The 14,267-nt window shown below is 41.7% G+C and overlaps 1 protein-coding gene across 7 annotated transcripts in view; it reads left to right on the top strand.

Annotated features, from left to right (window-relative positions):
* Positions 1 to 14,267, top strand: part of LOC136884883 (trithorax group protein osa) — a 744,453-nt gene that overhangs the window by 317,859 nt on the left and 412,327 nt on the right. For all 7 annotated transcript variants that reach the window (XM_067157182.2, XM_067157180.2, XM_067157183.2 and 4 more), the window contains exon 3: positions 9,286 to 9,603. In XM_067157182.2, the coding sequence (XP_067013283.2) occupies positions 9,286 to 9,603 (318 nt within the window). The remainder of the gene's footprint in view (positions 1 to 9,285; positions 9,604 to 14,267) is intronic.

The raw sequence follows: 14,267 nt of genomic DNA, 5'->3' as shown, positions 1-14,267 counted from the left end.
TGCTACAGGCGTGGCAATAGGTATTTGGAACCTCCTTTAAAAATGAAGAAACGCGTATTTCTTTTCGACTTGAGAGAGGAATGTTTCTCACATGCACAGTTTTATGTCGCGTGTTCCAGAGGTAGCTCTGCCAGTAGCCTGGTCATCTTAGCCCCAAAAGGCAATATCACAAATGTGGTTTACAAAGAGGTTCTGAGGTAGAAGAAACTCAAATTTTCTGTGAGTTTTTATACTTCAGGGATTTTCAGATACTGTCTTACTGTACGGAGGAACGATTACTTCAATCAAATTACGAAATTTACGCGAGCGAAGATGTGGGTAACAGATAATATATTACATATATCTCTTCCACATGCATTTTTAGCGCACTGCAGTCTTAGGGACAATTGTGGCTTCACATCATTGAAAATATCATCACAGTAGTCAAAATGTGGCATTACAAGAGCTTGGATTAATTTTATTTTTTAAGTTTTATTGTAAATGTATGTTTATATAAAGAATGTAGAGCTGAGAAAACCTTATGGCAGATTTGTAAGACACCTGCAGACCAAGTCATGCGTTCGTCCATGATAAAGCCGAAATTCTTCACTTGTGATACAAAAAGGAATTGGAACATTTTAAAGGATTACTCTGTTCAACGGACGTTACTTATACTTGTCGTTTGAATTCGATGGGAAAAGGGATCATAATGGGCGGGGGGGAGCTCTAATATCGCCGAACCAGAAAACAAGATGTGATGGTGAACAGTGTCGTAAGCCCCTAAAACTTACCATCAATAACAGTACACTGCTGCCACTCATCTCCGTTAGATGCATTACTGCTGCTATTGCATCATCACCTAGTTCAGAATAGTGTACAGCGTCTGTGTAGGATTTAAAAAAAAATATTTAATGGAAAATGCAAGTCATTCCTTACATAAACAATTTAATTTACTCTGCGGTCATCAAAGATCCGAAGTAGTTTGTTCCGACAATGCGGGTGGTGTCGTTTTGTATGCTGCGACATGCTCCCACCTATAGGACGCTAACAAGCTTTATGTTTAATTTGCATTTTAAACTGGGTGCATGATGAATCAGATACATGCGTGCGGTAAATATTTTGTAGCGGTCTATTATAGAGAGGGAGTGGCTGTAATAATTAAAAAAGTTAGTTTTAGGAATCAATTACTGAGTTGTGGAGGAGTTGTTTTGCAAGTCTAAACTAAGCTCCTGCTGCGATATATAGTGTGGCCATCGGGAACCGTCTGCTCTCTCTTGATCTAGTCTTCCCTTCACTGCCAGCGACCATAATCTGCCACATCCCAGGAGTTTTTAAAAATATTTTTCCAGAATTTTTTTTTTTTTCATGAGAAGAAGCAGAGGTGCCAACTCTCCCGATTTAAGCAGGAGACTCCCTATTTTTGGTGCTTCCTCCCTCTCTCCGTATCTCCCGATTTTGAAAAAAAATTAGTATTTGTGTGGGTTTTTTTTTAAATCCCAGGTTTTTCGTACTTTGAGTAACTGGAGAGAATTGACGTTCAGTGGGCTGTGACAAGACGGATGCAATCAGCTGGTGGTGTTCTTATGTATGACACAATCTTTAACGTGATGCTTTTTATTTTATCACTTCCACATAGCAATGCCGACTGTGAGAATATATTTGACCATATTTACAAGGATTAAAACTCAGTTCAGATCAAAGCTTCCCGAAAAAGAATTATGGAAAAAATTAAACCTTAAAACCTGTTCAACAAAGCCAGTGCTTTGAGCATAAATGTAATTCAGAAATTTTTGAAGAGGCCTAAAGCAGGTACAATGAAGATTCCTGTGTCCTAAAGCTCCGTTAATGCATTGTTTTAGTATCTATAAAATGCATGTAATATTGTATTATTTTTAAATTAATAATTAATTAATAAGAGAAATGACATAATTGAGTAGTATGTTTTAAATATTCTTCAAGGTTATGTCATCAATGATGTGTCGTAACATGTCGGGATATGCTGCAAAAACATTATGCTGATTTTTTTTTAAACTTTCGATTGTTGGCACGTCTGGAAGAAGCTCATCAATGCTGTTATCACATGGGACGGAAAAATCTTTTACGCCATCATTACCTCCTGTTCGGAAGTTCTTGGCGTGTGGTGAAGTACTAGTGCTGCTTTACGATGTCGAAGGATGGGCACAAAAAGCTGCGTCACTGACCCCCCCCCCCCCCACCGTAGTGTCGATGTATCGCAGAATGTGGATAAACCACGTCACCGTCGAGCCGGGAAATCGTGCAGCATATACAGTCTGATACAACTGATACGATTATCCTGGATATGGAACCTCCAGCAGTGGTTCAGCACCCACGGAACGGTAACACGGATACGGTGAACATAAAATAAAAAGAACAAAAAAAATACTGCAGGGTGTTCGCCAACCCTCTCTCAGAAGAAGAAGAAGAAGAAGAAGAAGAAGAAGAGTGGACGCCGTTTCTCCATCCTAACCGACAACCTCTCCCTTGAATCGATTCTTATCCACGTTCTGAGACCATAATTCGCAGAAAATCATAGGACGAGTTTCTTTTTTATATGGATAGTATTTCGAGAGACATCACCGTTATCAGTCGTTCTGCTGACTGCTGAACTTCGTAACCTCATTTCTTTGCTCCCATAATATCACATCCTTGACGAGACGGTCTTCATCTGTTCGTAGCATAAAGGTGGTGAGGTAGCAGAGTCGCTGACGTACCGGAATTTTGTCCCAGAGCAGTTCTTTTCGATATCTCGGAATCTACCGACACGAGACTGCCGTATTTGAGCACCTCCAATTACCGCGGAGATCACACCCGCCAGCTTAGATTCCGAAAGTCGTCATTCGGCCCAGCTATACTTGCTTGAAAGGAAGAAGTTGGCTGACCTAATGAATTTGAAAATTCTCGGAAGATGCCCTTGCAAGTCAATATACTGGAATAATAATAGTGATAATTTTAAAAAAATTGGTGTGGTCGCAGCCGTGAATGTTTTTTCGTGGTTTCTCATTGTCACACCAGGCAGATGTTGGGGCTGTAACTTAATAAAGGCACCCCTGACATCCCTGAGGCAGTTCACGGTCAAAATCGTACGACTCGGCCAGGAATCGAACCCGATGACTGAAGGCAAAGACGCTGATAAATCAACCCCGGAGCCGAATAATAATAATAATAATAATAATAATAATAATAATAATAATAATACGAGCGTAGCTGTGAGGTTGCATTCGGGTGATGGTGAGTTCAAACCCCTTTGTCGGCAGTCCTGAAGATGGGTTTCCGTGGTTTCCGATTTACACTCGGGGCAAATGCCGGCCAGGGCTGTACCTTAAGGCCATGTGCACTTCTTTGCCAAAAACGATTCCTACGGAGTGAGTTTAGCCATGCGGTTAGGGTCGCGCAGCTGCGAGTTTGCATTCGGGATATAGTCGGTTCGAACCCCACTGTCGGCAGCCTTGAAGATGGTTTTCCCTGGTTTCCCATTTTCACACCAGGCAAATAGTGCGGTTGCAACTTACGGCCACGGCCTCTTCTTTACCACTCCTACCACTTTCTATACCATCGTCGGCATAAGACCTGTGTCGATGCGACGTAAAGTCAAATTGTGAAAGAAGAGAGAAAACCATTCCATCGTCGTCGTAAGTCCTTTCGGGCCTTAGAGGTAGTGGGTGTATGACCTCGACTGCTGAGTGCAAGTTTCCGCCAGCAGGACAAGTTGTTGGACCCTTGTCATGGTCTGTTGTCACCACCACGTCTCCTGACCACGCTGTGCGCACCTGTTCCGCACGCATGGTCACAGTCATAATGTTGTGTGCGCCAGAATTTATTCCTTTATCGCCGATGTCAGTGGTATTTATGATCTAACTACTCGACCACCTCCATTGACCATGTCAAAAGACTATTGAACATTCTAATAAGCCCTTCGCCTGCCGTTTGTATCAAAGATTCATAAGCAATGTGAGGGTCAGATTGGGAGTTACTCATGTTGTCGAGCGTCTTGGATCAGTGGTTTCGATTCGCGGCTGGACCGCAGGATTTTAACTGCGTATGGTTAATTCATCTAGCTCGGGGGCTGAGTGTTCGTGTTCTTAGAACTCTCCACATAGTCTTGACGTCGGGAAAGGCATCCGGTCGTAAAACTGGGCTTAATAATAATAATAATAATAATAATAATAATAATAATAATAATAATAATAACAATATTAATAATAAGCCCACATAGTTGGAGCAGGAAATATTGTAAAGAAAAGTGGAAGCTGTTCATGTTTACATTCTTCCAGTCGAATGTTTCTGTGAATCCTGGGAAGTTGCTTGTCCTTGAGTAATAAGTACTGTAGCTTCGATATTTCTTGTATCTTACTCGTTTAGAAAACTTTGTTTCCAATAAAAGTTTAGGACGGGGCTGGTGGTGATTGTTTTAAGAGGAAGTGCAACGAAATTCTGTTGACACTTACCAAAGGGGAAAAATGGAAGGGATCCTACGCTTCGAAAAAGGAAGGTATTGGCCAAAGAAAAGGAAGGGCCACGAAATGTGTGAAAATGAAAGACTCTCTAGGCGTCGAATGCTGTAGTAACGTCGGGGTCGGAAAAGAACGAAAGTTCACCAAGGGAGGTCGGACAGATTCGATTAGTGTTAGGAGCGTGGCACAAGTGCGAGGACTAAGCTAAGAGCCCCGTGGTTGCCAACTCATGCTTCCTACTTAAGAACTCCTGGGGCCCCTTTTAGTTGCCTCCTACGACAGGCAGGGGATACCGTGGATGTTATTCTACTGTCCACAACTTTAGGACTTCGGTCTTTTGGACTAATTTGATGAATTGTTCTCTTTCTTTGTTTCTAGAACGGTATGGATATATTTGAAACTTGAACTAGGAGACATTTTCACTTCTTTTTCTTCTTGGACTTTTCCAAATTTCGTGTGGAACTGATAGATAGGTCTTAAGCTTTTCAGCCTAAGCTAATGCAAGATTAATGAAGCTACAAAATAACCATTTTAATCAGTACAGGATTTGCCTGAAAAAAATTACATTCTATTTTTTAAAATAGAGCCAATCCTGTATGCAGGGATACATTCTCTGTTGCGTGCTTGTCTGTAATAAATTGTAATGCGTATTAAGAACATAAACATACTGCTCTGGCCTGCCTGGGAATCGAACCTGAGCCCTATAAATCGAAGATATCTGCGCTCACCATTCAGTGAAGGAACTGGCCAAAAGAACTTCCAGAACTTTAAAACACGTGGAAGTCGTCGTCACAAAAGCAAAATTTATTCAGTTTCTTGTGTCCAGTTTTTAGACACAGTCGATCAAGCAATAGCACTTCACACACTAGGACGCGAATGATGTTACAGAGCGAGTGGCTGCTCGTGATAACACTCGATATGATGGCCAAGAAGGGTAATTGGACCTGACCTTACTGGTACACAGTTGGAGAAACAGCACTGCTCCAGACCTTAGCTGTTCTTTCCCAGGGAAGTAATTGAGTGGTAATTGGACATAAGAGAGCGAAACAAAAGACTGAGAGACCCAACGTAATGAGGCAATTTAATTATGAACCAATCAGCCTCTCGGAAATGTTCGAGTCGACAATTTTTAATACGTCTCTTGGCGATCGATAGTGTCAGAGTCATCCCTTCTGTTCTACGAAAAAGAGAAACGCAGTTCTGCTTTGTAGTTGTCGCAGTTATATTGAAAATTCAGTCGTTTTACAAAACGCCTAGTTTTTTCTAAATGTCAGATTACACAATATTTACTACTTCGATGTATCCGAAGGTACGCTGTACCGAGCTCGATAGGTGCGACCAGTATCCAGTATTCGGGAGATAGTAGGTTCGAACCCCACTGTCGGCAGCCCTGAAAATGGTTTTCCGCGGTTTCCCATTTTCACACCAGGCAAATGCTGGGGCTGTACCTTAATTAAGGCCTAGGCCGCTTCCTCCCCATTCCTAGGCCTTTCATGACCCTTCGTCGCCATAAGACCTATCTGTGACGGTGCGACGTAAAGCCGATAGCAGAATAAAAGGTACGCTGCAGCCTTTTCTAAACAAGTTTGTAGTCGTTTACGACATCATGTATCGCGATCAATATTCACGAACTGGTCACGGTACCTCATCCTTTCGAATCTGCCCTTTACATACATACATACATACATACATACATACATACATACATACATACTTGGACTATCATTCCTTTCAGCGTTCACCTTTTATGTAATTCCCCATAAAAATTTGGGGCTGTGTAGCCGAGACGGTAAAGATTCACGTAGAAGGCCACTAGTTCGATTCACCGTCAGGAAGATGAAACATTTAATAACATAACTTCTCCTTCTGGAGAGGCAACCTGCAGTAGAATGAGTATCGGGTTAATTCATGCGGACAAAGGCGTTGTAACAAACAAGTTATCACTCCGCCCCACACAGTGTCCAGGAAACGAATAATATAAGCCTTCTACAGGGACTTTCATGAGAAGTACGGACATGGCTTGGGCATTCTTTCCCCAAAAGGATCTTTCTCTCGCTCGCTCGCTCGCTCGCTCGCTCGGGGCGAGGGTAGTAGATTTAACATCCATGGTATCCCTGCCTATCGTAAGAGATAACTAAAAAGGGGCTCAACCGACCCCATCCACAAGCGGCTTCTCAAATCGTTTCCATTGGCGACATCCAGACCACGTGTTCCTGTAATCTACAGTAAAGAGGATGTCCTGGCTGGCTGACTGACTGACTGACTGACCGACTTAAGAACGCCGAGTCGAGACTATCCAAACCAGTGACATGTATTTTTAAAGATATGTTTGTATAAGTGTGTAAAGGAGTGCTAGAAAGTGTTTTACGAAAAGTATATTTTAAAGGGTTAAAACGCGAGGGCATATTCGAAATGTACCTTTTCTTGATTTTTTCGGCCGCGAAATGAAATAAAACTTAGTTTTTTTGCGCTTAAAATATTATTCTTCTTCTTCTTCTTCCCTTCAAGTGCCTCATCCGATCTCCCAGACGTTGGCGATCACTCTGGAAAAAGCACTGCTTTATTTAAGTAACCTGAAGATTTGTTCGGTGTTGTTGATGCAAGTGCAGTCTTTGATGTTTTGGTGATCTACCAGCTCCTCTTTCCATGTAATATGAGATGTAGTAACCGTACTTTCCTCCTCGTAGAACATGACCTAAATAAGCTGTTTTCCTGGCATTGATGCGCACACTCGGCTCTAGCTCTCCTCAACACTTCATTATTGGTTACAAAATCTGTCCAGGCTATTCTGAGCCTTCTCCTATGTAATCACATTTCTGTTCTTGGAGGAAGCTTCGACAGCTCACATCTCTATTCCATAAAGCAATGTTGACCAGACGTAACATCTCAACAGCCTTTAGATTAGAATGGCCTCATCTTTTCGAAAGATCTGGAAATCTCAATACGGCGTTTGATCTCTTTTTCAGGGTCTGTTATGGTGCTCCCAACTTATGTAAACTGACTTACTCATCGAAAGTGTAGATTGTTTAATGAAATGGAAACACCTTCATGGACGCTTGTGCTAAATTCTATGGACTTTGTTTTTTGGTATTTATGTTTAGATCATATCTTAATCCACTGAGATGAATTCTACTGGGCACTCCTTGAAAACCTCCAGTGATGTCGGATATAATTAAGATGTGATCTGCATATCTAATATTATGACAATTTCATTTACTTTCACACCTAGCTCAGTGTCATATTCGAAATTGACCTCTTTTTCTTTCGATTTTCTCGGTCACGACATGAAATACAACTTCGACTTTGCACTGAAACATTCTTCAATAAATGCTTAAAATACAATTTCTGCATTTTTAAAATTCGACTTACAAGAGGTGCAAAGGGTTGAAGAAGGAAATTCTGTCACAAAATCAGATTTGTACCAAATACTTCATAACGAAGTGAGATATTAACGCCATTAGACCTTTACTATTAAAACAATCGCGGGCGAAGCTGCGGCGGGTAGTATCATCATAAATGAAGTGGTACGGAATAGCAGAAGAAACGTGAGCACACTTCACTTCTATGAACGGAATAGGAGCTTCCTGGTTTCGATTTCTTATCCTCGTGGTGGGAGTGACTATGATGGAGTGCACTTAGCCACTGGATATACGATGTGGTTTAAAATCCTATCCTTGGCCATTATTGTTGTTCCATTACTTTCTATTTCACTGCAAGGTGAATTCCACTTCACCCTTAACATAAATAATAATTATTACGCACAAATACGTTACCAGTCCCGACTATGCATGGTATTGGGGTACATGGAGTCGATGACCACTTTTTGCAGAGACTCGTAAAATCGTATTCTTAATGCTGTAGTGGGCTGTATTCATCGAGAGTCCCGTTTTCTTGTCACAACCTTTATGAGGGTTGATTTTGTCTCGGAAAATCATTTCTGATGCCATCCATTTGGTGGCTAACGTTGTGTATAGTTAGAGTACCGAGCGAGTTGGCCGTGCGGTTAGGGTCGGGAGATAGTGGGTTCGAATCCCACCGTCGACAGCCCTGAATGTAGTTTTCCGTCGCCTCCCCATTTTCGCACCTGGCAGATGTTGGGACTGTACCTTAAGGCCACGGCCAATTTCTTCTCTCTCGTAGTCCTTTCCTGTCCGATCGTCGCCATAAGACCTATCTGTATCGATGTGACGTAAAGCAGATTGTTTAAAAAACGTTCAAATGTCATTGAAGACTAGGGGCTCTGTGCATGATGAATAAATTACATCTATGTTGGGTCAACTATAGGTGTGTGTAGTAAGTCGTGATCATAGTGTTGTCTCAGAATATATTTTTCTCACTTCCACTTCACTTAATAACTTCCTATCCTTTCTAACTTCTTGTAATACTTGTTCATTCGGTTTTCTTTCCATCCGGCTGGTTCTTGTCGCCTTCTTCCTCATCCACATCTCCGCCACGTCAGCTCTGCTTTTCGAGCGTCCACGTTTCACTTCCATTCAGTAGAGTGCTCTCTACACGAATACTTTTGCGAAAGCTTTTCTTTAAAAAATCCAAACTGCCAAGCTTGCTTTTTCGAAGATCTTTCTTTCTCAGGAAAGCATTTTTGTCACAGCTTGTCTTCACTTGTACATCTGTTATCCTGTGTGATTACGCTTCCCGTGTAACAGAAATGTTTAACTCATTCAGTTGTAGTGTTGTCATTTTTTTTAAAATGTTAGTCTCGACTCTCTCTTCTCCAAATCACGTTCCTTGCCTATCAGAACTGTGTTTTAATTTAAACCATAGGAGTTGTTTTGCTAGACGTACTATGTGAACGGTGTTATTCTGTTTGTTGTAGCTGGGCACCCCATACGGCCAGCCGGTTGGGCCGTCGAGTCAGCAGCAGCTGTATGGCAGCGAGCAGCGGGCGTCCTGGGCGCAGCAGCAACAGCAGCAGCAGCAACAACAACAACAAGCGCAAGGTCCGCAGAGTCAGAGCGGGCCCGGTAGTGGGTCGTCTGGCCCGTCCCCGTCAAGCCAGCAGCCCCAGCCCCAACCGTCCCCCCAACCTCCCCCACACCCGCAGCCGTCCCCACAACCCCAACACCCACCACCCTCCCCCGGCCAGCACCCGCCGCCTCAACAATCGCCCCAAGCGCACCAACACCCGCAGCAGGTGAGCATTTATAATGAAAAATATATATTACATCCGGGTTGTTTTTTTCATGTTGGGAAATTTGAGAAAACTACAAATTTAAATCATAAGATTTTTAAGTCTAAGATGTATGAAACACTGAAAATGATCAGGGACCCTGAGTTTCTTGGGACCATTGGAAAATGTCGGTAATTGTTGACAGCAAAACATTAGCTGCTAATGACTCCGATGTGCACGGGAGAAAGACACGAACTGTATGTTGAGAGCAATCTGCTATGGAGTGTTTTTGGTAAACTTCACAAAATGGGTATCATAGTTATTCTCATTTACAAAATGTTCAAATCTAACCAACTTCGGCAGTGAGCAGCGATGAAAAGTGATGCGCCACAGTGGCCAGAAACGATCGCGCCAGCAAGATCAATCATTGCCACGATGTAAAGTCACTGGTTCTCGGAAGAGACGTTCTACTAGTCACCACAAAACGGTTTCTCAAATTTATAGCAGGAGTGTGAAAAATACACTATTTGCATGGTTGGCCGAACTGTACTTCGCAAGAAGTGTCATTCGAAGTGGAATAGCGGCGATGACAGTCGCTCGACTCTTCGTGGTCTTAGAAAGGCCACTGCTGTTCAGCAGCTGTACTCTTCTTGGAAATTGTAAAACGTTCAGGACGGTCAGCTGAGTATCCACTCTTATACAAAATGAACTATTACTGTATTGGTATAACGTGGTGATGATAACTGATGGTAAGTAATCGCATGCAGTTGAATGCGAATCAGTCGGTGAAGCAGCTTATCGTTAGAGCCCTGCATCCCCACGTTCTTCATCCTCATCCGCGAATGGTTATCCGCAGATATTGTAAATATTTAAAGATATTGCACCCAAGGTATTGAAACGGATAGATCTCTTAACATAATACAAGAGCTTGATGCCTGGCGCCAGACAGACTACAGTCACAGATTTATGAGGGATTTCCTCTTACGGCAACTACAGACGTATTGAATCGGAACCGTTGTTCCTTCCTTCCACCAATTGCGGGCAGGAGCCAGTTATGGTCTCCAGGCTCTTTATATATCGCTATTCTCCCATACCACTGTAAAGGGTCGCCTAACCACAAGCAAAAATAAGAGTATACCTGAGTAAAAGTCGATAAACTTCATTATTTAGAAATTAACAGCAAAATTATCCGCACGACCATACAGTTTTTATCCGCCGAGACACTGTTTAGAAATTTAGAGGCTGAAGGTTTCTGTAGTAGTTGTATCTAGATAATCATGCTGAACGTTTTACAGTTCTTTGATCCTGCTGGTGCGAGTTTTCGCAATCATTGTGGTCTCATATTTCGTTCGGTGAGCATGATGCTAGTTTAGGGTTTGTTTTCAACATTTTCTGAAATGTTCCAAATACACTCCATAGAATGTTGTTCTCCGCATATCCCGTACGTATATCTCCTGTCGTTCTCCTGTGCGCATCGTCTCCGAAAGCCGAAAAGAAAAAGCAGTTAGTGGGACGTAAAAACAGTAACATAATTATCTTGTGTGAGCATAGTGAGACATTAGCTGCCACTATTGTCAGCGACATTGCACTCAAGTAGGTTCCTTATTAGATATTTCCAAGTGATCACTTTTTGGTGTGGATATATGTTGTGATAATGGTAGTGGATGATTATCATGCCATAAATAGCCCGGCTTCAGGTCCGGGAATGTGGAAAATAATTAGTGATGGGTGTGCACACAACGGTGCCATCCATCAGGGCGGCGACCATTAAATAGTGAAAAATAGACACGCACTCGTACGTATATCAATTTGGAGTTGTCAACACGGTAGTCGAGATTTATATGTAACATGTGGATCGGAGTGGGGTGTGTTGGGTATCGGAGTGGAAGTGGAGAATTCTCAAGTTCTCTTGTACTTCCCTGCATTTAGCTCGATCTGTGTGTCCTGTACTCAGAGTTAGTGGTACCATCTACGCGGCCTATCTAATAATTTTGACATTCTGATTGTGCTGCTGTCTGACAACGAATGCGGAATTCAGCATGGAGGCCTGCAGATTACGAGGTGACACTTGGCCGGAACAACGAATCCTCTTGGCTTTCAGGACCGGGGCCACTATCTGTCTTTCAGATAGCTCGTATTGTTTTCACTTCGAACCTGCCGTCAGATCTAGGAAATAACAATGGCGTATCGCCTCCGGAGAGGCCTGGCGCCGTATAGGCGACCTGCTTGAGGATGGGGACCCTACCTATAATGAATTCTAATGCGGAAGACTGCACACATATACACACACCCAATCCCCGAGCCAGACGAATTAGCCAGTTATGGTTAAAATTCCCGACTCAGTCGGGTATCGAACCCTTGACTCTTAGGAGCAAAGGCCAACACGGTAGCCGGTATTCCCAGTGGTGTAGCCGGGAACTGAACCTGGGGCGTCAGAATAAAAAATAGGCTCGACTGCGGAACCGGCTGAGATACGCCATCAGATATCTTTAACATACGAACAACGACATGTGGTGTCGAGGTTATTTATCGCTCTTCAGAAATCCAGGATTGGACCCGCAAACTTGGGACCAGCTCTGTTCTGCCGTGCTGAAAGAGTGACATTGTCTATTACCAGCCAGCCTACGTGGTATTCTTTCAATGCAAAGTACAGAGAGATTGATTTCAAATTAGAGAAACGATGGGACTAGATCTTCTACTAAATTCAGTGCAGTTTCTTTCAAAATGCAGTTCGTTCATGATTGAGAAAAAAATGTAAAATTTGCAGGTCTCATGGGTGAGATATCGATATCAACAGTCGCATAAAACTGCAAACTTGCTTACATTTTCATTTCAGTTGGGGCATAAAATACACGTAGCGAAAAATATATTATTCTCGGAGAACACGATGTTTTATTCATTTTATTCCTAGTTAGGTACAACGTTGATTAATATTGTTTCGATGGCAACGAATATATGTCACGAATGGGCACAGTTACTTGAATTAATGAGTGACGATGAGTGGTGATGTGAGGACGTACACACTGGATGTTCCTTTTCCTCAGGATCTTATAAAGTTATGATAATGAAATTTCTGCCACATACTCTTCATAGCCAACGTAACGTGTTAAGACAGCCGTTATTTGATTGGACTTCAGGTGAGTTAGAAAATATTTTATTAAAGTGCCAAATGTTAATTACTTTTTCTTAAACAGTCAAGTCTCAAAGAGTATTGCTTAAAGAAATCCCTCTGTTAAAATATGAATCAATATAAGGCAGTTTGATGGTGAAAATTACACAGTTCTGTGATAGTCACATAGAAAAGGAAAATACATTAAAAAATAAGAAACTGGAAAAAACCGCAGTTGAAACTTTTCTCACGTGTGTTCATATATCATTGCATCCCTGTCCCATACGATGGAGAATCTGGATCTTCCTGTAATTCATACAAGTCTTCCAGGCTTTGTTTAGCCTTGTCTCTGGATTCTCTAGCATTTTTATTTTATTTATTTTTATTTTTGCACTTCCTCAGCCATTCTTTCAGCTTGTCGTCACTCTCAGTCCAACTCCTTCGTGGCATTGACACAATTCCTTTCTATTTTTAGTCCTAACTCCATGACATTTGGCAATGTTGCCTTTATTAAAATTGGACACTGCATCCAGAACTCAAATCTTCATGTGTTTATGCCCATAAAAGTGCTTGTAGGAAGGCGAGACCATGTAACATTTTTTACCGATTCATTGGGGTTTTGTCTTTTGCCATGAAGATACTTCGCTAACAGCTGGGGACTGGACAGATCTCTAAATGTGGACGCCATTTACTCCATACAGGCAAAAGGAAGACGTGTGTGTGTGTGGAAAGGACATAGGGAATTCTTTCTTCTTTTGCTTTTAAATATTTGCTACAGTTATGGCAATTTAATTCATCTCGTTTCCGCTGGCATTGCTAGCAATTTTCATATTGCTAACGCATGTTTAAATTAAATTTATGGCAATTTGTAATGGTTAAACTGTCATGTATTATACGTCACTTTAAAGGGAAGACTTGAGGAATTCATAAAATATAAAAACATAAAATATGATTATTTTGACAATTTTGACCATTCCATATGCCCTTAAATGTTTCTTTGCAAGGCAGAAATATGTAGATTGGTGCCATGTGTAACAGAATTCGTGCCTTTAACATGGAACTTTCATTGTTTAAAAACCAAAAACAGGATGGAGATTTTGAAGAGTTTTCATAATTAAAAATATATGACTTCTCCGATTGTAACACTGATAGTTACTGTAAAGCAGTGTAACAATTCGACAATGGTTTGGACATATTGAAGAAATATCGCCTGAATTAAACATGTTTATGGCGCTCTTTTCTGTAAATTTTGAACAGGTTCCGTCGAGCCTAAGAGAGAGCTGACAAGGTTTTAGTGTAACACAGTTTTCAAAGATACGTATTCCAGGAGGGCCTTCTTGCATTTACTTAAGAACTTGGAACAGAAAAGGCTTCCGTGTATTGACGTGCAAATTAGTTGCTATGTTTGGCTCTACATGCCTTCGCGAACACACATTCTCTGTCATGAACCTGGATAAGAGTAAAGCTAGGTTATATTTGTCCGATGTTGCTTTTGAAGCAGGGTTATGCATTCATTCCGCTCAAATAATTAGTTGATTAAATGAAATAAATGTCAGATGCCGTCGTAAATGCAGGAAAA

This window comes from Anabrus simplex, chromosome 13, assembly GCF_040414725.1.
Source record: "Anabrus simplex isolate iqAnaSimp1 chromosome 13, ASM4041472v1, whole genome shotgun sequence".
Taxonomy (NCBI): domain Eukaryota; kingdom Metazoa; phylum Arthropoda; class Insecta; order Orthoptera; family Tettigoniidae; genus Anabrus; species Anabrus simplex.
The sequence above is the reverse complement of the archived record's forward strand: the minus strand, read 5'-3'. Positions and strand labels throughout refer to the sequence as shown.